We start from the raw sequence: 22,896 nt of genomic DNA, 5'->3' as shown, positions 1-22,896 counted from the left end.
ATCCTATCTTCATTCCCATTAAGGAAAAATAAATGTTATTCCCTTCTTTAATGGATAGGAAAAATAAAATTCTGAAAGATGAAGTAAATGGCAACATAATTAGAAGGTTATTATTAATTATTTTAATATTAATTTTAAATCAAAGAAATTTGATGTAATTCTTTAATCAAAAGACCTTTTGAATGCCAATAGCTTTACACAACTGCCCTATTCTCCAAAACTTGCTCAAGAATAAGCATTTCCTTTCATTAGAAGGTCAGTTACTCATGTATAAGTATCCTTTCTGACAATGAAGATGGAAAAGACAGATACAAAGCAAATTTTGGCCTCTTGTCCAATCCTCCCCCTTCTCCGTACTCATAATCACAAATAATAATAGCAACATCTTGAATTTTATAATAGTTTTACAACACTCCCCTGGAAGAGAGGTGATTGCCAACGCAATTATCTCTGTTGCTCCTTGAGCTAGCTTTGAGTTCTGTAATTCACACTAATAAATTATATTTTCAGTTTAAGTTGGTAAACTAAAACTGTCATTTCAGCATCATCACCCATTAATGCCATTTTGTGTATAATTATTTAACATTTTTTCCCATCCTTTTAATAAACACTTAAAAACCCAAGGAATAAACATTATGGTATTGACCTGGCTGATCATCTCTAACATTTTTCCTGACTTGTACATTTTTAATTAGGCTATTAATAGCAATATTCACCTACTATTTCTCATAAGGATTTATTTTAATACAGCAAAAGAAAAAAATGTTCTAAAATTGCTGATCTTTCAAATCTGGAAACAAAAAACAAAAACAAAAAAATGATTCTGTAAGTAGCTCCCAAATGCCTCTTTGAACATATAAAATTCCTAAGAGTTCTCTTCATTAAGCAGAACTCATTATTTATTTTCAAGTCAAGCAGAAGACATTTAAAAATATGTCCTACATTACTTTTTCCATAGTTAAAACCAAATTTACTACTCCTCAGAGCTTAAGGACTTGGAGAAGGTAAAATGTATAACAGGAATAGAGATAAAAGGTAAAACCATGTAGGAAGAAAAAAACTGAATATATTCAATCTGCCTAATTACCACAAATATATGAATATAATGCAAATATAGATATCCCGGTACTAAAAAAATACCCACTTTATAATTTATCAATTTTGCAGCTACTTTTTCCCAACAATGTTCACAATGCTTTAGATGCTTTAAATAATTCATAATAATAACTAACTAACGTTCATTTGGCACTTTAAGATTTGCAAAGTAGTTTATATATGTTATTTCATTTGATTCTTGTAACAATCCTGTGAAGTACACCTTAATATTATCCCCATTCTACAGATAAGGAAACTGAGGCTGAAAAAGGTTAGGTGACTTGTGCAGGGTCATACAGCTAGTCAGTAAGTAAATCAGAGGATTCAAACTTAAGCTTGATTAATTTAAGACTTAACACTAAGTCCACTATACCCCTTCCAATGAATTCATAATTACAATAGCTCTGTTAAGTAGTTTACAGATGGTAAAACTGAGGCCTAGAGAGGTCTGTAGGCATATACTACAAAACATATCCCCAACTAGCATAATTCCATAACAATGCCATTAATACATCATTACCAAACCCTGGAATAAGGTCACAAAGCTCTTCAAATCAAAGGGTCTGCAGCAATTTTAGCTAACTGCTCTTACTACACCCCTTTACCTAGCATAGTGGAACCAATTAAAAATGGCAGCTGGCCTATGCATATAATTAGACAGCCTAAAGTCACAGAACAGGAAAATGTTCCATATCTCCTGAACTTCTTAGTTGGTTTCTGCTAGTTATAAGAAGAAATTCTTAAGAAATAATACATCAAGATATAAACTCAAAAGAGATAAACCATTTCCCAAAAGTAATGAAACCAGAAATACACATAAACTCTACTATTCTGAATAAGAAAACAGGTTTTACTTCAGGGAAATTGAATTTTAAAGTCTGCAATTCATTGTCATTTCCTGAGATGAATTTACATTTCAGTTTACAGTGAAAGCTGTTGCCAGAGAATTAATAATTGCTTTTGATAATGAATGTTTTTCTTTATCCTTCCTATTAATGATAAAAATAAATCCTTTTTAATAGGGTTTAAAATGAAGTAATTGGCTGTGTTTAAATTGGTAAGGAAATTAAGCAAACATAAAGTCTAGAATATGTCTGTAATTTCATTTTAGTATGACAATGAAAAAATAGAAAAAATTATTCTCAAATAATTAAAAGAAAACTGAAAGACACCGAACTCCATGTTTTCACAAACTCATCTTTGTGATATGAAAGGGCAATTCACCTAATCACTTCTTGAGAAAACATAGAATGGATGTGCTGTTTTTCCTGAAGGATACTTCAGGAAAAACTGTCAATATGGATTATTTAGTGTTTGGCATACACTCCAAAGATGATAGTGCCATGAGTATTATTCTTAATAATGGATTTAATTCTTATCCCCTTTAGCACTCCCACATATCATCCTTGAATCATACCACTTTAAGTAAATGGGAATACCAAGCATATATGCCCTATAGCAAGGATGTGATTCCCCCAAGTAATGAAAATCCATTGTAAATGCTACCAATAATACTCCAAATTCTTATCTTTCTAGATATACCATTTCTCTTTATCATTCAAATTTTCACTTAACTAGATGAGTTTATTAATGTGGTGGAGCAGAGAGAATATAGGACCTAAAGTCAGGTGAATTGGATCTTGATCTCTTTAATCAACTTACTTTACAGCCTCAAGCAAATGCTACATCTCTCTGCTTCAACTGCACCATCTATAATCTGATTTCTGTACCTTGCCCCAGCCTTCCTCACTGTATAGTATGTTGAATCTCAAAATGCACTTTAAACTCTTTGAAAGAAGAATAAAATCGACATTAAATTCTCTATGTTGAAGAAAGAATACAAAATTCCACAAAATTAAAAAGAAGATACAAATAATACAAAATTTAATTTAAAAGGCCAATTTCAACCGATCTCTTTCCTTACCAAAATATTCACCTAAGATATGACCACAAAGTAAATTTAGCTAGCTTGAGATTCACTACCATCCTGTCCAATCTGTGGTTTCTGTGGTAAAGAATAGTGAAACATAGGCAAGGAGTAGGAAGGAGAAATCAGGGACTTGAATAATCCACAAATTATATCATCATTCCCCAAATAGTTGGCCAAAGTTATTTCAGAAACATCATATGTGTATTGAGAGGTACTAAACTTGTAGATTTTTTCCCATAAGAGAATTTATTTTTATGTTGGGCCAAATCACTTAACCTTTCTCAGCCTCAGTTTCCTCAAAGGTGGCCTACATTACTTTTAAGGTCCCTTCCCTCTCGAAATCTGTGACAATATGAAATTTCTCACTACATGTCACTTTATGAATGAAATGAATAAATGAAATGTTACTGATGGAGTTTAATAGTTCCCTCTCATAACTTCTTACTGATTCTACACTGGGAGAATAAAATGTACCATATACCAGTTACTTGAAACAACATGTAGAAAATTTTATGGGATTAAAAATCTTAGTTTTTTTCATTGCTTCTTCTAAATTCTAATATTTATTTATAAGTGTGACTGGTGTCTATACATTATTCATTTCTTTAAAATATTGTTGGAATTTATTGTGAATGCCATTTCTCCAATACAGAAAGGCTCAGTATGTTTTAAAAATTAATTCTAAATATTTGGATGTCAAACTAGCTAATCTGTATTTGCCATGTAACAAATATGCAAAAGAGATAACACCTATGCAAAAAGGCATATTATAAAAAAACAAAATAAAATATTAATGTTTTCCCATTTTGTGGACCAATTAAATAGATATTAACAAATTTTCAAAATTCTAAGAAATCGACATTCATACTCTCACTATTTAAAAATAAATACTTTAGGAAAAACAAAAAATTTGTTTGACTCACCAGACAGAGTATTTTGATTGGTAAAGTGCATAAGCCATCCATTTTAGTGATTTTGTTGTTTGCCAAGCTAAGATGAGTTAGGTTTTTACAATTCTCTAGTCCCTTGATGTCCTTTATTTCATTATCTATATACCAGGGGCTGTATTTAAGGAAAATATTTTTAAAGTCATATTCATAAGAAAAGGAAATCAATATGAAGTTACCATCATAGGAACCATTTAATATTTTAAAATCCTAAATAAAGTAAGAGACAATAGAGAATGTATGAATTCTATGCAAGTGTATTTCAAACAGTGAATAAATAGTACCAGCATAGCAGAATGTAGATTTTGAATGCTCAGCTACATTTACATTAGAATGTGATTTGTTTAATCAGAAGGGGAAGAAAGATCACAATATTTCTTTGCTGCCTTCCTAGCAATGGATTTTCCCTTGGTTAATTTAATAGTTTATTTGAGGATGTCATGTGCTTTCCCACCAAACCTCTGAGCTCAGGAGAGGTCTCACCATACACCTTACCCCTAGATTAGTTTAGTTACTACTGGTACAGAAGGTGATATTCTCAGTCTTCTTGAAGGAGCAGTAAGAAATTTTTCTCACTTTTGTATCATCCGAAGAAGTATTAAAATGCCTACCATAATAGATGATACAAATGCCAATCTTCTATTAAGGAACAATCCAAATTCTTCTTCGACTGGCACCTCTCCCTTTCCCTTCAAAAGTGCTCAGGTCCCTTCTTATTCCAAAAAACAAAAGCAAAACCTTCATTTGAGTCTGTTGTCTCTAAAGCCAGATAAAAATATCTTAGTTTTTTCCCTTTCTTTTCTATTGAACTTCTCAAACAAGTGGTCCCCATTCATTGACTCCATTTTTTCACCACCCATCATTCCTCCAACTTCTTGCAATCTATTTATTCCTTCTTTCCACCACTTTATTGAAACTGCTCACTAGGTCACCTATTCAAGTCCAATTGCCTTTCTCTTTGTCCTTGACCTCTTTAGCACATTTCAGTTTTAACTATTCATGCCTTAAAATTCTCCATCCTCTGGCCCTGTACTTTCCTTATTAGCCCCTTACCTCTCTGAGAGCTCATGTGTCTTCTTGGCTGTATCTTCTTTCTCCATCTACTCTCTAATTGTAAGTATATCCAAATCTACCTCCCATTACTGACCATTTCTCAGTGAGTTTGTCTTTTCCCTTTTCCCAAACCAGCTATCCCTTCCAATCTTCCCATTTCTATTTTCTTGGTTACCTAAATTCTAAGCATTACAGTCAGCACCTAAAACACCACTTAGTTCAATCACTCCAAAAGATCCAATGCCTTTTAGCATTTAAGGTCCCAGCTTCTTAGCCTGACAACAAAAATATTCTACAATCTGCCTTATCCCATTACTCCTCAATAGAAATTTTCCATTCCTAAATAGGCACATTATTGCATTGTTGGAGGAGTTGTAAACTAGGTCTACCATTCTGGAAAACAATTTGGAATTAAACCCAAAGGGTTATAAAACTCTGCGTGCCCTTTGATCTAGCAATACAACTACAAGATCTCTACTCCAAAAAGATCAAAAAAGGAAAAGGAGCTATATGTACACAAATATTTGTAGCAGCTCTTTTTTGTTATGGCAAAGAATTGAGGAGATACTTATCAACTGGGCAATGTCTGAACAAATTGTGGTATATATGATTGTGATAGAATACCATTGCACTGTAAGAAACAATGTTTTTAGAAAAACCTGGGAAGATTTACATGAACCGATGTAAAATGCAGTGAGTAGAAACAGGAGCTCATTGTACATAGCAACATCAATACTGTAATGATGATCAACTGAGGAAGACACAGATACTCTGATCAATACAATGAGAAATTCTGAAGAACTCATGATGAAAAATGCTATCCACCTCTAGGGAGAGAACTAATGAACTCTGAGTACAAATTGAAGCATACTTTCTTCACTTTTTAAATTTTTCTTGTTTTTTTTTTTTTTTTGCAACACGGCTAATATGAAAATATTTTTTTCATGACTTCATAAACATAATTGATACCATAATGTTTGTCTTCTCAGTGGAAGAGGGGAGAGCTGGAGGGAGGGAGAGAATTTGGAACTCAAAAAATTTTTTAATGAATATTAAAAATAAGGGGCGGCCAGGTGGCTCAGCGAGTAAGAGCACTGGCTCCAGTGTCGGGATGACCTGGATCAAATCCGGGCTCAGATACTCAGCACCACACCCAGCAATAACTGGCCCTGTAACCTTGAGCAAGTTACTTAACCCTGATTGCTTTAAAAATAAATAAATAAATAAATAGATTTTTTAAAAAAACCAAACATTTTCCATTCCTGCTAGGCTGGTCTCATATTCATTAAACGCTTATCAAGTACCTTCTGTGTACAGACTAATTTGCTAGGCTGTAGAGACAGTTCCTGATTTCATTAAAATTCTAGCACACCACAAACATAGGTAACCATAACACAGTACTGCACAGTAAATTCATTACAGAGATACAAAACATAAAGTAGTTCAGCTTTCTTGGAATATAAAGTAAAAGAAGGAAAGAGGACCAGTGTGGGATAAGGCTGGAAAGTTAAGCCACATCAGACTGTGAAGGGTGAAGGAGGCTGAGCTCTCCTCGTGTGTGTGGGGGGGGGGGGGGAAGGGGGAGGAAGAAGGGAGCTACTTAAGAATTTCAAGCAAAGGAGAGACACGACCAAACCTATGCATATGGAAGACTAGGCTGATGGTGATACAAAGGATTGATTAAAAGGGAGTGAAGTGGGTTAGAGAAACTGTTGCTGAGTCATTTCAGTCATATCTGACTCTTCATAACCCCATTTGGAGTTTTCTTGGCAAAGATACTGGAGTGGTTTTCCATTTTCTTTCTCCAGCTTATTTTACAGATGAGGCAACTTAGGCAACCAGGGTTAAGTGACTTGCCCAGGGTCACACAGCTAGTAAGTATCTGATTTGATACTATCAGATTTGAACTCACAAAAATGAGTCTTCCTAACCCCAGGCCCAGCATTCTATCCACTGCACCACAGTTAGAAGGATTTCACATTATGAGTTCAGGCAGGTAGCAACTACTGACAATACTAGTTTGCTGACAAAAGGTATTATAGCAATAGAATTGTTTAAATCCATATTTCCACATATAAGAATAATTGAAAATCTAGAGGCAGCTAGGTGGCGCAGTGAATAGAGCACTGGCCCTGGAGTCAGGAGGACCTGAGTTTGAATCTGGCTTCAGACACTTGACACAATTACTAGATGTGTGACCTTGGGAGAGTCACTTAACCCCAACTGCCATCCAAAAAGCAAGGAAAAAAAAAAAGAAAAAGAAAATCTAGCATGTATGTCCCAATAGTCTAGAAAACAAGAAATCACAATTAGTTTAAAACATAGCTTCCAATCCTGCAGCTAAAATAACAATAAAAATAAACATCATGAGTATGATCCACAGCTTCCCTAATAATATTATTTTCATAACTCTTGACTCAAACTTTTATTCTTTAAAAATATACCTACATTCAACATTTTATTTTTTAAATGTTTTAATAAGTTGAAATGTCATTCCTATATCTTTAGGAAAAATTTTGTTGAGTACCACAGTATCACAAAGACACATAAGAAATTAGCAAACTTGATCAATCTCTTATCAAAAAATATTCCCTTTATCCATTCCAAAGGATACTATCCAGTATTAGTTTACTGAGCCCTGTGTATGCATACAAATCATTCATTTCCGGGATTTTGTTGTATGAAAAATCCACCTTCTGAAAAAAAAAAAGACACCAATTTGCTGTTAAGTTGCTTATCCTTCCATCTTTTTACAATAACAAAGCATAAGGAAAAGATGTTTACATAAAGAATGAATAGGAATAGTCTTATTTAGATTTAATGATTTACAAATGTAAATTTTGTTAGTATTTATTAATATTAAAAGGCAAATTTAAAATTTTATTAATTAATTAAAAAATCTTCAATACTAAAACTTTGTAAATATCTCTTAAAAGACCCCTTTCTCCTTCATCTTTTGACTAGTCCAAGGAACATGTAATTTCCATTGAGTTCTGACCACTGACATAGGCGATCTTACATACACAACTAAATCAAATTCCTCCATGGGATAACTCAGTGTTTGAAATTCATATTAAATTTTTGTATTCATCCTTCAGGAAACTCTTTCATTCTGTTCCTATTAAGCATCATTTATCTCATTTTCTCTGAATGTCCCTAAATTCTATCCTTTTAGTTTATATGAATATCTTGATTTCCTTTTTCTTTTCCCCTTTCAATCCCTGTCTCAATTAATTTGTCCATATATTAAAGATGAGAAGAATTTGGCTTTATCCATACCTTAAGCTACATCCTCCCACTTTATGAACTTTCTCATAACTATTTCAAGAAAAGTCTTTGCTATGTATTCATTCTCAACTAAATGGCAAATGATTCACTAGAAGATACTACCTAAGGTTTGGAGACTTTATTTCTCCTTAATTTGATTCTTTTATCCTCTATCTCCACACATCTATTCAGCATGTGTATTAAATGTACCTTAGTCAAAGACCATGGCTAATTTTATATCCTCAAGAATATTTGGTACAGAGGTTTTAAGGGGTAATACTAAAGCATTCTGATATGCATTGGAGCCTAGTTTTAATCCTTATGAAGCAGAGGGCCAGAAGAAAGTAATCTATCAAATGCAAATCAAAAAGTATTTACTGAATACCTACTAGGTACGTGCATAACACAATTCTAGGCGTTTTAGAGGGGTACAAAGAAGTGTAAGATGCAGTTTCTAATCCCAAGAAACATATAGTTGAGAAAGTTAAACAGGAAGCAAGGAAGGCATACCAAGCAGGTAGAATCAGGGGAACAAGTTACTGTCCTCATTCAGCAGTGTGACTGAGTACTTCATGGGTAATGGCCTAGCCATTTGGGGGATGGGGGAGTCTCTGTAGGGGCCCATATTTTTAATCTTCCTAATTCCTCTAAGATTTGGGGATTTCATGGTGGGTAGGATAGGAACCCAATGTTTTGGGAGAAGATACTAGGGTACGTACCTTCAGTGGTATGTGCTTCTAAGGAGGTTTGCCAAGGAGTGAAGGGCATATTTCAGGATAAAAAAAAAGTTCTGTCAGGGTCTGGGAGAACTGGCAATGGTATCAACAAGGGAGGCTACAAACTGCCTGATCAATGTGACCACTGAGTGGCCTCCCCAGAGTGCATAATGGTTCCATAGAGGAACATAATGTGTCTTATGGGTATAGGGGAATAACAATCTGATGCATTCATCTTAAAAAAAATAAACATTATTTAAAAAGAAAAAAATAACAAGACTGATAATAATTGAGTGATTACTAAGCAAGAAGGAGGAAATCAATGAGACTGCTATTCTGTCAGGAAAGTGTAATATAAGTGAATGAATGCTATAGTAGAATGAATTTGAAATAGATTTCCATGTTTTTGCAAGTCTTATTAAAGAACTTTAGATCTAAAACTCACAATTTAATTTGTTTTACAAATAAAATGTAACCCCAGGAAATAGACAGTAATAGTTTATGTCCGTATCATACAAACATGAATTCACATAAATGATTAGCCATACAAAGTTCAAAAGCATAGAAGCATTTTTCATTAAGAAATGGAGTCATGTGACAGAATGCTAATTATACATGTTCCAGCATATCAAGCTGTTTTATAAAATTCCTAATGCAATCTATGCTTTAGGGCTGCAAAAGTACATGTCGAGGTATGGCCAGATTTGAAATTTTTATGTAATAATAATAGCTAACACCTATGTAACACTTTATGGTTTACAAATTATTTTACATATATTATCCCATTTATTTACATAGATTTATAAGAAAATTCACAAAAAAGAGTCAATGATAATTTTAAAAATTGAGTTACACAAGGAGGGTATTTAAGGGAACTCTGAGGAAAATTTCTATGCTAAATAGATTTTCCAGAACTCAATATTGATATGCAATTGTTTCTGCTCCAATTTAAAAATACATAATAATAATTCTTGAATTTCAGAGAAAGGAAGAACATCTTTTTTTCAGGAGTGCCTTAAATCATCCTGTTACTTTTTAGCAGACTTTTCTAAAAATACTGTCAATTGGCATGCTAGTCTATATCTTTATTTCTTCAAAATAAATGAAATACATAATATTCTATTTTCTCCTCCTCAAAGGCTAATAGCCATATTATCTACATTGACTCACTCTTATGAATATGTAAAGGTTGAACATGGTTAGTCACTCCAAAAACTTGCATTTGCTTTCCACTAAAATCTGAATCTTTTAAAGTTAATTTCTCATGTCTCTTCAGCATTGTTTTACCTGTTTAATTTGATATATAAATCTACTAGGGTATTTAATATATTTATTCAGCACAGTTGTAAATTCTACCTTGAGATTTTTAGGTGGCTTGAAACCGAAGAAAGTAGTCAACTCATTGTGAGAAGCATTGAGTTCTATGAGATAAGGCATGTAACTAACACAGCTCAAATCTAAGAAGGGAAGAAAGAACACAGAACAAGCTAAACCAATGAAATAAGTAAAATTAGACAAAAGCAATTAACAGCAGTAAACATTACAACTAAAACTTTTTTAAAAAATAATTAAATTGCAAGCAGTCAGACTTTTGCCAATGATGCTCTGCCCCCCCAAAATACATGAATAATTCAAATATATGTTTAACAATGTAAATACTTCACACAAGCCAATATTCTTATCCTTTTCCTCCACCCAGCCTTTGACCAGAAAAACTAAAAATAGCAAATGGATTGTTTTAAGTTTCATCATCTTCTCCCCTAAACCAGTTCAATAATTCACAAAGGTTCTGACAAGCATAGTTTATTACTTGTGAAGAGCAGCAGGAGGAAGATGAATGAGAAGTGACATTTCTGGATAACTTACCAAATAACCAGACTTGAAACAACTGATGACTATAGAAAGAATAGAAATGAATGTAACCTCTGTTTTTAAAATAAATTTTGTTTATAAATACCTCAGAATTTAGTCACCAAATCCTAAATCTTATTAATTTAACATGGTCACTTTAATAAATTCTACAATTCTACTTTAGTTTCTATTTTGTGAAAATATTCACCTAAACTTTATATTTGGTCATAAGCCAGCATTTTGTACTTTAATTCCAAAGGGAGAAAGACTATATTTTATTCACTTGAGTCACATATAACTTTAAAAATAAAGCATAAAGTATTTGTTCATGAGAACATTCTCATCTTCATATATAACACAAAATTTAAATGGATTCAACATCATTGGCAACATGATTTGGAGGGGGAAAAAAAACAATAGGAGTAAAATGATGTGTATTCTAGTCCTGGCTCAACCAGGCATGGTTTTACGCTCCAATTCCCTCACATGGGTTCATGATCAATTAGTCAGTCAGTCTACAGTCTCTTATGATTATTTATCATAGAATTTAGAAATCTAAGGAAGGGACCTAAGGGATCATCAAATGTAAGCCCCCGTTTTACAAAGTGATAGAGCTGGGGTTTGAAACCCAAGTACCTCCTCCTCTTTTTCCTCCTCTTCCTCATTATTATTATTGTTACTGTTATCATTATTATTAAGGCTTTGGCAAAGAGAAGGGCTACTTCATTAGGTGAGATGGAAGGAAAGATGAAATAGTAGCAGAAGACAAGTGGGTGATAGAAGGTGAGGAAGAAAGAAGACGAAACTCTTGGTAAATGGCCCCAATGTTTTTAGTAAAGTATGATTTAAAAAAAAAAAAGATCTGGTCTCTAGATTCAGCGTTACTATTTTGTGGCTATGTAACCATGGACAAATTACTTGATCTCTCTGAGTCTTAGTTCTATAAATCTGTAAAATTCAAGTTCCAGATTTCAGTGATTACTATATTGCTACAAGCTCTAAGTTCTGTGAATCTTAATGGCTCCCAGACCAAATCACATAAACCGATTCTGATGTACAAAACTTTCTAAAGGAAAAAGTTTCTAGTGGTTCTAAGAACCTCGGCAAGTTACCAAACCTCTATGTACTGTTTCTCCATCTATAAACTGAAAAGATTGGACTTCATACTTTCTATGACTCCTACTAGTTCTAAATCTATGATCCTATTACTTCACTGAGTGCAAAAACTTATTTCTCATCTCTACATGCATACCAAATTCCATTGACCTATTAAAAAATTCAAAAGCTATGCCTGTTTAAAACATTTATCATTATTTTGTTTCCAAGTTATAAAATGAAGCACCAACTTCCTGACACTCTAATGATAGAGCATATGTCATCAAAATCCCTTCAAATGCTTTTTAAAGAACGAGATATGCCCATCTGAATACTTATACTGGCTATTATTTTGTTCCAAGATGGTAGACTGAACCATAAATCATACCTAAATCGTACCTTGCTAGTCCTTACTAATATAAATGAATGAATGAATGTGGCATTTATTAAGTGGTCACTATGGGCAAAGTACTGTGCTTAGGCACTGGGATCCAATGGAACAATGAGGCAGTTGCTGTTCTCAACATTATAATGAGGGAGACAACACACATGGAGATTTTCAACTGCACATCTGATAGAAAGGTCTTATGATCTTTAGAATGCAGATGGCCATATGCCAAATTTGGTTAAAATCTGTTAGTTCTTTCACAAGGTGTCGTGGAACAAAATACACAAATGTGAGGTCATCTATATGTTCTCATTAAAAAGTTTCCAAAAAAAGTAAATCTTAAGGAAAGATCCAAAAGAACTCAGATAGATTCTTCATCAATGAATAGAAAGAGTTTGTTTTAATCACAGGAAAAGAAGAGAAGTCAGGAAAAGAGCCTGAGAAACCAAGCCAAAAAGGAGAAAGAAGCAAGTTTTGTACCATCAAAGTAAGAAAAAGTGGAGGGAACTGGGTTGTTGTTCCTTATAAGGAAAACATGAGAGGCATATATTAGCCCCATAGTCAAGAAAACCAGCATTCAGGTCCTACCTCAGACAATGTGACCATGCACAGTCATTTAACACTGTACCCTAGGCAACATTCTAAAATTATACATTACAACAGGGTTGCTGATTCGTATCAGTGAACTGAGTAATATTCCAAGAGTATCCCACCCCAATGAAAACAAAGATCTAGACAAAAATGAATGATATCTATTTTAGTACTACTGGGAATAAAGCCTTCTTTTGAAGTCCTATATCCAACCTTATAGGAATTCTTGAAATGTATATCATCAGGATGCCATCTCTAAAGAACCCACAAAGTTAGAAAGGCTTCAGGTATGACCCAGGGGACGGATGTACATCTTCCATCTGAAGACCAGTCTTGGAAGCTCTTAGAAGCTCCTTGCCAGGTTGATGGTGTGATGATGATATTTCTAGTCATAACAACTCACGAAGAGAGACTATTAAAAAGTCGTCATCAGTGATAGGCATTGATGGATCATAGAAATGCAGATTTTGAGAGTTGGGAGGTGGGACTTCAGAAGCTATCTAGCCCAATCCATACAAATATTAGGAAGAAAAAAAAAACAATGCTTTATCTCCTGGGGAAGACAAGGAATATACAGAATGTACAGGATAGTAGAAGTAGCAACCAAGATCAAGAAGAAAGGGCATAGGTGTGGGGGGAGAGAAAAGAAGGAAGAGGAGGAGGAAGAAGCAGCAGTAGCACTTAAAGATCACTTTAATAAAAAGGAAAGAGTAGTACAATGTGCTACATGTACATAATATACATACATATATACACATATACATGAAAGACAGAAAAGGAGAAAAAAGAAAAGTTCAAGATGGAATTGAAAAAAATAACATCAACAGGGAAGGGAGCAATTATACATACAGAAAAAAATCTGGGTTTCTAGTGTTCAACTAATGAGATTAGATATAGCCATCCAGGAAAAAGATGGAGATATGAAAGAACAAATTAAGATAGAGACCTATTAAGGAGAAAGGAAGCATAAAAGGAATGTATAATCTTTACTGAAGATTAGTGAAAAGTAGGAAAGGAAAACAGAATGCTTAAACCCCAGGGCATAATCAACTTCATAAAAGGAGGTAATACATCAAAAATTTCACCTGAATCTCTGATAATTGAGTAAATACAATTCTACAATACCACAAATATACCATAACATTATCCTTTTTGTAGATTTGTGCCTCTGTCTTTTGGTTTTAGGGCAGAGAAACCATATGGGGACTGATTGATGCCATCACTAAAATGAACCTTTGTGATATTAACTACATATTACAGCAAACCATTTTAATTCTCTGTAGCTCAGTCTAGGCAGGAATTTACTAGAATAATTGTTACATACCATTAATTTTATTGTGTGACAGTTCCAAGTTCTCTAGGTGAACATATCCACAAAGAATGGAAACATCTATTAAGTCAGAGTTCTGCGGGGAAAAAGTAAAAAAGACTTTAATATAATTTTGGTTTGGTAATCTCCTTAGAATAATACAAGGGAAGAAGAGATGGCAGGCACAAAGCAATCAGGCCTATGCTTCAGGTGGATGTTGAAAGACACCAGACTCTAACAAGAAATACAATGTGTACTCAGTAAAAAACCCTCAAAAAAAGAAAAGCAACATTCAAATAAAAAATTCAAAATAAATGTGAAGAAAACTATTGCTAACTGAATTAGAATAAAAATGTTGAAGGTTGTGGGCAAAGAAGTCACTTGTTTCTAATAAAGACAGCTAAAGCAACTGCGTATTAGGCAGATTCTTAGCATAAAACAAATGTAAGATATAATCCAGAATAATAAAAATAAATAATAAGCCAGAAATTAGGGTAATGAACATGAGGAAATACAAGTGCTACACAATCCTACCCCAATCTCACTGGCTCTGCACATGAGACTCCATCTCCTGTATGGGGACTTCACTGGCTGTCCCCCAAGCCAAGAATTCATTCATTCCTGACCCTACTCTTCCTCTAAGATGAAAATCAGGCGCCATCTTCTTTCTGCAGGAAAGGCTCTCCTGATCCTACTCCCCCCAGATACTAGTGCCCTCCTAAACTTTTTGGTATTTAATGACTTTGTTTATTATATTTGTATTTATTGTCTTTATGCTTATACTGTATATAGTTTTAAATGTGCTGTTACATTCCCCATTAGAATGTAAGCTCAGTAGGATTAAGAAGGGTTTCATCCTTACTTCTAATATCTCCAGTACTTAGTACACTGACTGGCACATACATAATAGGTACATGGGGTTGATGTTATGCCTAACCAAGAAGCGATTAATAGCACGACATTTATATAGTGTTACTTTCATTTGAACCAATAATTCTCTGGCAAGGCAGAATTTTTCCCTTTAGTAGCAAATAGAAAGAACCCTGACCTAGGCTAGAGACCTGTTTTTAACTCTATCCATGCCACAAACTCACTGTGTGATACTGGGTAAGTCATTTAATCTCACTGGGCCTTAGCTTCCTCATCTATAAAAGGAGAACACTGAACCTCTAGGCTGTCTCCCAATTCTAAGACCCCACAACCAATACCTTTTCTACTTCCAACTGGTACACAGGGAGACTATTCAGAAAAGACATGGGAATCTGGGGTCCTTGGTATGATGGCAGATGTGACCAGAGAAATAAAACTAACTAGGAGTTATTATTATTGAAAATGTTCAAATAGAAGAAGAATGCTGAGAAGACATCTCTCCCCCATCCTCCCAACTACTTTGCAGAGGTAGACTGGGTTGTGTGGGAAAGTTCAGGGACTGAACTGCTTTCAAGACATGGTCTTTTCCTTTTAGGGGTCCAGGTCCCATTACCCCATCAATGGAAGGTCCATGAGTGTAGTACATTGCACATAGTGTAAGCTCTCTGAGAGCAGGTACTGTCTTTTCCCTCCTTTTTTTGTATCCCCAGCAATTAGCACAATGCCTTTCACATAATAGGCAAATGTTGACTGATTAATTAATATTATCAGACTTTTATAATGTGTTAGTCAGTTTTGATAATTTTTTCTCTTTTTTTTCCTTGAAAAATATTATTTTTATATGGGATAGTCCTCCATGGAGGAGGAAATTTTGCTGATGTAAAAAAAAAAAGACAACAAAAAAGTTTATTTTTTTTAAAAAAGAATGTTTATTAGAAGGGGATAGAACAATTGAAAATGAGATCCATTAAAGAAGCCAAATACAGAAAAGAGAATATTAAGACAAAAATTAAGACAAAATAAGTCATATAGTGCCCAATATGAAGGAAATTTAGTGACAAAATAAGTTTTATCTAGCTAAAATATGATAGAAAGGGGGGCAGCCAGGTGGCGCAGTGAGTAAAAGTGCTGGCCCCAGAGTCAAGAGACCTGGGATCGGTTCTGGCCTCAGATACTCAGCACCTACACAAAAATAACTGGCCGTGTAACCTTGAGGAAGTTACTTAACCCTGATTGCTTTAAACAAACAAACAAAAAAATATATATATGTATATATATATATATATATATACACACACACACACACATATATATATGATAGAAAGGATTGTTGTGGTTTTCTACAGACTAATTTAAGATAGAAGTAGAATATTGATTGAAAGGGGTTTGAATGAGAATATAATGACTTCTAAAATTCTTTATCATCCCCATATATATATATATGTAGTGCTATGTGCACATAGCAAGATCAATACATGTTGATTGATTAATTTTTTTGAATGTTTTTCAGTTATAATTATAATACATGCAAGCCTTGGTATAATGCTGTCTTCAGAAGACATGCCATGAGATTGACTTGTGGGTGAATCTGCCTTTTAATGCTGCATTAAATCTTCCAAAATGAGGTTTAAGATGTAATAACCTTATAATGAATTCCACTATGAAACACAATCATAGTGCTATGGTAATGTTCCAACAATACTTTGTACATTCATTGTTCAGAAAACAAAAGTATCCTGGGATTTGTAACTATATAGAACTTTGGAGGTAATATACCTCAATTCCTTTATTTTACAGATTAGTGAATTTAGATACAGAACCCAGAGAAGTCTTGAACAAGGCAGAACTGGGATTTTTTTTTTTTTTTTGAGACTGGGTCATCCTGCCTTGCCTATCCTGGAAATGTTTTCACCAACACCAATATGGATCGGCATAAAGCATTAACTTGTTCCTTTTTTTCCAACTTGCCCCAGTCAGCCCCTTCTTACACCATCTGGTTTATCTTATTTGAGCCAGACTTAGTGTAGACATCCAATCAACGTTAGCCTCACTGCAGCTTGAAACTCCTGAACTCAAGCAAACTAACAGCCTCAGGACCTTTCCAGTAAATAGGGACTACAGGTGTGTTCCACCACACCTGGCCAGAGCTGGGATTTGAACTCAAATTGCCCCAATGCTTTTTCCACTAAGTCATACTAGTTTTATTTAAAATTTTTTTTAACATTTTATAATACTCTGAAACAAAAAGTTAAAATATTTTTCCAGGATATTAATTTGATTTGAAACAAAACTAAAACTTGAAGTACCCCGATTAGTCTTTATTTATCATTTTATATGATTAAATCATATTCTGTTACTAATTTTAAATATGAATGATATTCAGAAGCTAAAAATTGCTGAATCACAAAAAAAAATCTTTACAAACCTGTGTTTTTGCAGCATTTTCTTTGGAAAGGTGGATCACCTTGACACATAAAAATAACCCAACTCAATACAAAATACTTATTTTAAGTTGGATTCAGAGAGAAATTTTGGACATAGAATCATAGTATTTTTGAATTCTAATTATGTCACACTGTTCTTGGCCTATTACTGTTGGTGAAAGTGACCCACATAGTGCTACACTAGCACCAGGCACCAATATGGAAAGCAAGTGATAGAATATCAGATTGTTTGATATTGCCTAACCTAATTGGATTGTAGCAGCTGAAGTTTCTCTCAGTTTCCCCCTGAGAAGAGGGTTGGGCTTGCATTAATACTTATCATGAAAAGACATAAATGTGAGAGCAATAATAGTAAAGGAACTTGGGACCTTGATAATCAAAACATGGTGGAGATGCCCCAAAGTCTGGCATCTATATGAGAAGCTGTTAAACATCAATTTCCACCCAGATGAAATGGTTTGGGACTTGGGGTAGGTTCTAGTCATCACCAAATCAATGAATATCAGAGAACACTTAAGAAGCCAATAGGTTTAGTGTACTGGGTCTACACAGACTGACAATCATTGGCATTCTGTTATACTCACTGGTAATGACAGGTTGAGGTAAACTTGCTCAGTACCAGGGCCTGAGCGGCCCAATTTACAGAGTGCTTCAGCCACGGCTTCTTCTCTGAGTATTCCATCAAACTCATTCTGAAAAGAAAACAAACAATAAGGAAGCCAGAAAGATAAAGATGTAATTACAAAAGGAAACAGCACTCTCCTAGATAGGCCTAGCACCTATGTTATATGTTCAGTACTAAGTACCAAAACCGTACAGCCCACAAGAAAATGTTGTCATTTCACTTTTATTTGAAGTCATGTAAATACAGCATGCCGCTCATATAGACTAATGAAATTACTGTCTTGATTGTCATAGAATGTGCAGATAGTGATTGGCTTCAAACAAGAATGCATAGTTACATCTAAGAAATATGTCTCTGGTGTTTTTGCTGAAGAAAACAGGTTCTGATGTACATATTTCACTAACTTCTTCCTCTAGAATAAAATATTTTTCCCCATTTCCAAAAATATCCCTAGATGGGTACATGTTTCAATTTAGCAGAGAGTACAGTGGCCCCAAAGTGTCATGGACCAGTATTTGCCAGCTACTACCCAACCCCTGGTCCTGGAGAGGTCAAAGTAATACAGTATCTAGTAAGATTTCAGAACCTTCTATTGTGTACCAGCACAATACAAGTATGTCCCTTACAATTCACCAGACCAAAACAACTACCCATTTCTGGGTTATTGACTTCAAACCTAGAAAAATCTTGATCTTTCCCACTTAACTTGGTAATCTCCTATTGACCAAGTTATCTGCTCCCGTACTAGAATTGTATTTAGGCTTATGCTAGCAAGATTTATCTTTTCCACAAAGCCTCCCAACAACCTTAAATTAGGATTGAAAATGTTCATACTTTTATTCTTCTTACAATCTATATTTGTTTTGGAGTCAATTAGTGTAGAGAACTTTCGGGGGTCTCCCAGCCTCACTGATGGAATGTTCCCCTCTCCTATACAAATATCTGGAAGGTTACAGGGCAGATAAGCAGGAGGACATGTAATCTTGTTTGTGTATGCCTCTGGACATGGTCCTATGATATTGCCCTAATAAATCACTAACCTTAAGCAAGGGTAAATAGTAAACAAGATCAAAGGAGGGTCCTTTTACGTTGTCTGCATTCTTTTGGGTCACACAGACCTTCTGCTGGGGGGCATATAAACTGTGAGCTCCTAATATCTTTGGCACTGTATGAAATGATTCTGTAATAAACAGACTATTGAATACACCCCCGTTTCGTTATTCTCGCTGCTTGCTAACCCACCAACTGTGCTCAGTAGATCAGTAGGTGAGGAAGCAAAGATTGGGGGAGAGAGATGGTAGAAATGAATTAACCCAACACAGTAGCAATTCAATTCAATTTAGCAAAACTTCTACTGTGGTGGGCACTAATGGTTAAAATCCATGATTAGTAGAAAGGAAAATGCTTAACTTTAAAACCCCTGGTCTTCTAATACTTTCTAGACCCCCGAGGAACTATTACATAATCATTGTCACTCTCATCATCCCATTACTCTCAATAATGAGGTTAAAATTTGGGGGAAACTGACCCAAAAGCCCAAAGGGCTTCCCTTTAAAATCTTTTATTCAAAAATGTAAATGTATTACTAATTTGACTTTGAAATGAAGTCAAAATAAAATTTAAAATTAGAGAATATTTATAACTTAATCAGTTCTATATCAGAATCAGAATAGTAAAGAAATCTCTACATACAAATCCAATCATTCAAAAATGAATATCAAGTTAAAGTCAAACTCTTTCTGTTTGTTAATAGCATGCAGAAGACAGATTAACAACGGTTCTAATGAACCCCATAGAGGAAAAGCAGATGTTAATTAGAAGAATAATAAAGTAAACTGGTGATTCATTTGTGAATTCCTTTGGGGTGGACCCTGATGGAAACCATACAAACATCTTAAACCTGCAAAACAATGTGGCAGTTTTGCAGATATCACATTTAAGAATAGCAGGGGGAATCACAAGGAGAAAGAGAAACTGGAAAAAAGTTGCTAATCTACAGCACTGACTTCGAATACACAGTGGCCAATAGAAAGGGAGGACAGAAAAACTTTGGGGGGGTTATCCTTGAATGGACACAAAAGGGAACTGTGCAAATGAGCTGAAATGCAGTAAAAGAGGGGACTAAAGTTTAGGTTATGGGAGTAAAATAGGGTGATGGTAAAAGGGGATAATGAAAGCAGGAATGTTAGTAGTGAGAATGGAGAAAGAAATAGAAAAACAAAATAATGAAAAAAAGTAATGCAGCAGAAGGCAACAAAAAGTTTCATGAGAATAGGAACCGATTAAGGGAATGAGATTTCTTGGGGGTTTGTGATAGAGAAAAAACAATGCAACTGTTAAAGATAAAGGGGTACAAAGAGGGAAAAGTGAAGAGAAGGGAATAAAGTAATGGAGGGGCCACTGGGATTCTTCTAGAGTAGGAAGGAGAACCCACTGGTTGGGAATGTTGTAGGGAAACACCTGTTGACATGTGACCTATGAGATTCTGTGAAAGTTTTGTGATAGAGAGCTAAAGACAAGAGGACAATTCTAAAGGGATTGATAGGAAGAGATATAGAAACGGGTGGGAATGGGTGATGCTTAAAAGGGAGAGGATTTGAAGGAATGTTAAAAGTAGGACCCATCTTGTAGTAGCCTTAAAGTAAATAGCAATGTGACTCCCTTAATGATCCCTCGGATCCATGGAACTAGCAAGATACACGAAAATTCCTTTGCTGAAGGTTGATGTAAGAGTTAAACCTTAAGACTTATCAGTCATTTACACTCTAGTGTAAATGGCCTTGTTCCCCATTTTCCCAGAGAGCAGAGGATTTTTGTTTCTTTTTCTTTTTTTTTTTAACAAATAACAGAGAAAGAAAAAGCACTCCCCAAACCACTAAGAGCTCAGGTGGCACTCAAAGGGGAGGGTAAAGGTGGAGAAATGGGGATGTCAAAGACAAACAATGAATATTTTAGCTTTGCTTCTGCCTGGCTTAAGTGAAAGAAATAAGGCAGGAGGGAATAGTGGTGATGAACAAGGAGGACTGAGAAGCATAGAGTGCCTTGGTGTTGACTGGGAAGGTGCCACAGAAATGCCCATCTAAGCCAGAAGAGGAGGCCTAAGGCCCAGGATCCCTAGGAAGCTACACTGTGGAAAGGGGAGTTGGGGGTAGTGGTGGAACAGAGGCACATCTGGCCAAAGCAGGGTGAGTTGGGAAGAGAACACCCAAGGGGCATATCTGGCCAAGGAAGGATTATGTAGGGAGAGTGGAGGGGGGGCGGAGCAGAACGAGGTATTTGACCTTGGAGGGGGGGGACACATGTGAAGGAGCAGGACGTATCTGGTCTTGGAGGGACTGTGGTGGTGGTAAAGACAGCAGGAGGGAGTTATGTTGGGAGGAATAGGTTGGAATGTTGGGAGGGCACGTAGGAGGGGGGCCCCTGAGGAGTGCGTTTGTCCATGAAGGGAGTATCTGGGGGGAGGGGTGACACTGGGGAGACGTGCATGTGGCCACCGAGAGAACACGTTGGGGAGGGAGAACCAGAAGGGTGCATCTGGCCAGAGTGGAAAGGCAACTGGAGGAAAGCATCTTCCCACAGGGAGGGAAAGAGAAGCCGGGGCAGGGGACACGTCCGTCTACTTAGAGGGCATGGGGGCAGTGGGGGAGGAAGCAGAGGGGCACATTTAGCCATGGAGAGGGCACGTGGAGATGGAGGAACCAGAGGGGAGCACCTGTACCAGGGGAGGGCACGTGGGGACAGGGAACCAGGGGGAGCATCTGTACCTGGGGAGGGCACGTGGGGACAGAGGCACCAGAGGGGAGCACCTGTACCAGGGGACGACACGTGGGAACCTGAGGGGCGCACCTGTACCCGAGGAGGGCACGTGGGGACAAGGGAACCTGGGGGGCGCACCTGTACTCGGGAGGGCACGGGAGGGACTAGAGGGGTGTATCTGTACCCGGGTGGGGACGGGGGTACTCCGGGGGCGCATCTTTACCCGGAGAGGGCATGGGAAAGGGGGAAGCGAAGAGGTACATCTGCCTGGGCTCCTGTTTCAGGGCCGGCCCAGGTGGGTGCGGAGGAAGGACGCTCACCTCCACCACTGGCATCTCTTTCTCAGACTCGGACGATTCCTCCTCAGTCTCCACGTTGTCCTCCTCCTCGGCTTCCTCCTCGTCGTCGAAGCCTAAACGCAGCGTAGGATCATTGTGGAAGAGTTGCTGGAGGAAAAAAGAGACGCTGGAGAAGCCGCTTGGCAGCTTTTGCCCCAAAGGGAAACTGGTAACCATCGAAGACCGATTATATCTCAACTCGGGGGACGACATGACTCCGGCTGGCGAGAAAGGCTCCCTAAGGGAGCCCCAGAGGTGGAGAAATGTGTCACTGGGATACAGTCCCGGAGGCGGCCATCTTGTTTAGTATCGGTTGCCTTGGAGACCGCGGAGGAGTGGGGGAAGCCGCAAGGGATTGTGGGGGTTGTAGTTTCAGTCCCCTCGATCCACCTCTTTTCCTGTCCTCCCATTCTCTCTCTCCTCCCCTTTCCCTGTATTTCCATCACTCTTTTTGCTTCTTTCTCTGTCTTATATCTTTGTCTGTGTCTTGTATGTGTGCTTGTGCTTTTGTTTCTTCGTTTCTTCATCTTTCTCTTAGTTTCTATCAGAGTCTAACAATCTCTCTCTCTCTCTCTCTCTCTCTCTCTCTCTCTCTCTCTCCCCCCCCCCCAACCTCACAGA

At 36.3% G+C, this 22,896-nt stretch overlaps 1 protein-coding gene across 1 annotated transcript in view; it reads right to left on the bottom strand.

Moving 5' to 3' along the window:
- The window catches only part of LRGUK (leucine rich repeats and guanylate kinase domain containing), a 127,847-nt gene extending 105,270 nt beyond the window's left edge, over positions 1-22,577 (bottom strand). The window contains exons 1-6 of the mRNA XM_069087259.1: positions 22,258-22,577; positions 18,141-18,248; positions 14,258-14,339; positions 10,365-10,465; positions 7,640-7,721; positions 3,949-4,073 (exon numbers count right to left, since the gene is read on the bottom strand). Of these exons, the coding sequence (XP_068943360.1) occupies positions 3,949-4,073; positions 7,640-7,721; positions 10,365-10,465; positions 14,258-14,339; positions 18,141-18,248; positions 22,258-22,488 (729 nt within the window). The 5' untranslated portion in view covers positions 22,489-22,577. The remainder of the gene's footprint in view (positions 1-3,948; positions 4,074-7,639; positions 7,722-10,364; positions 10,466-14,257; positions 14,340-18,140; positions 18,249-22,257) is intronic.
- Positions 22,578-22,896: the final 319 nt, after the last annotated feature.

This window comes from Petaurus breviceps, unplaced genomic scaffold (assembly GCF_028583685.1).
Source record: "Petaurus breviceps papuanus isolate PSGF00001 unplaced genomic scaffold, PetGlider_PUasm1.0 181, whole genome shotgun sequence".
Classification (NCBI taxonomy): domain Eukaryota; kingdom Metazoa; phylum Chordata; class Mammalia; order Diprotodontia; family Petauridae; genus Petaurus; species Petaurus breviceps.
This window is presented reverse-complemented; position numbering and strand designations above follow the sequence as displayed.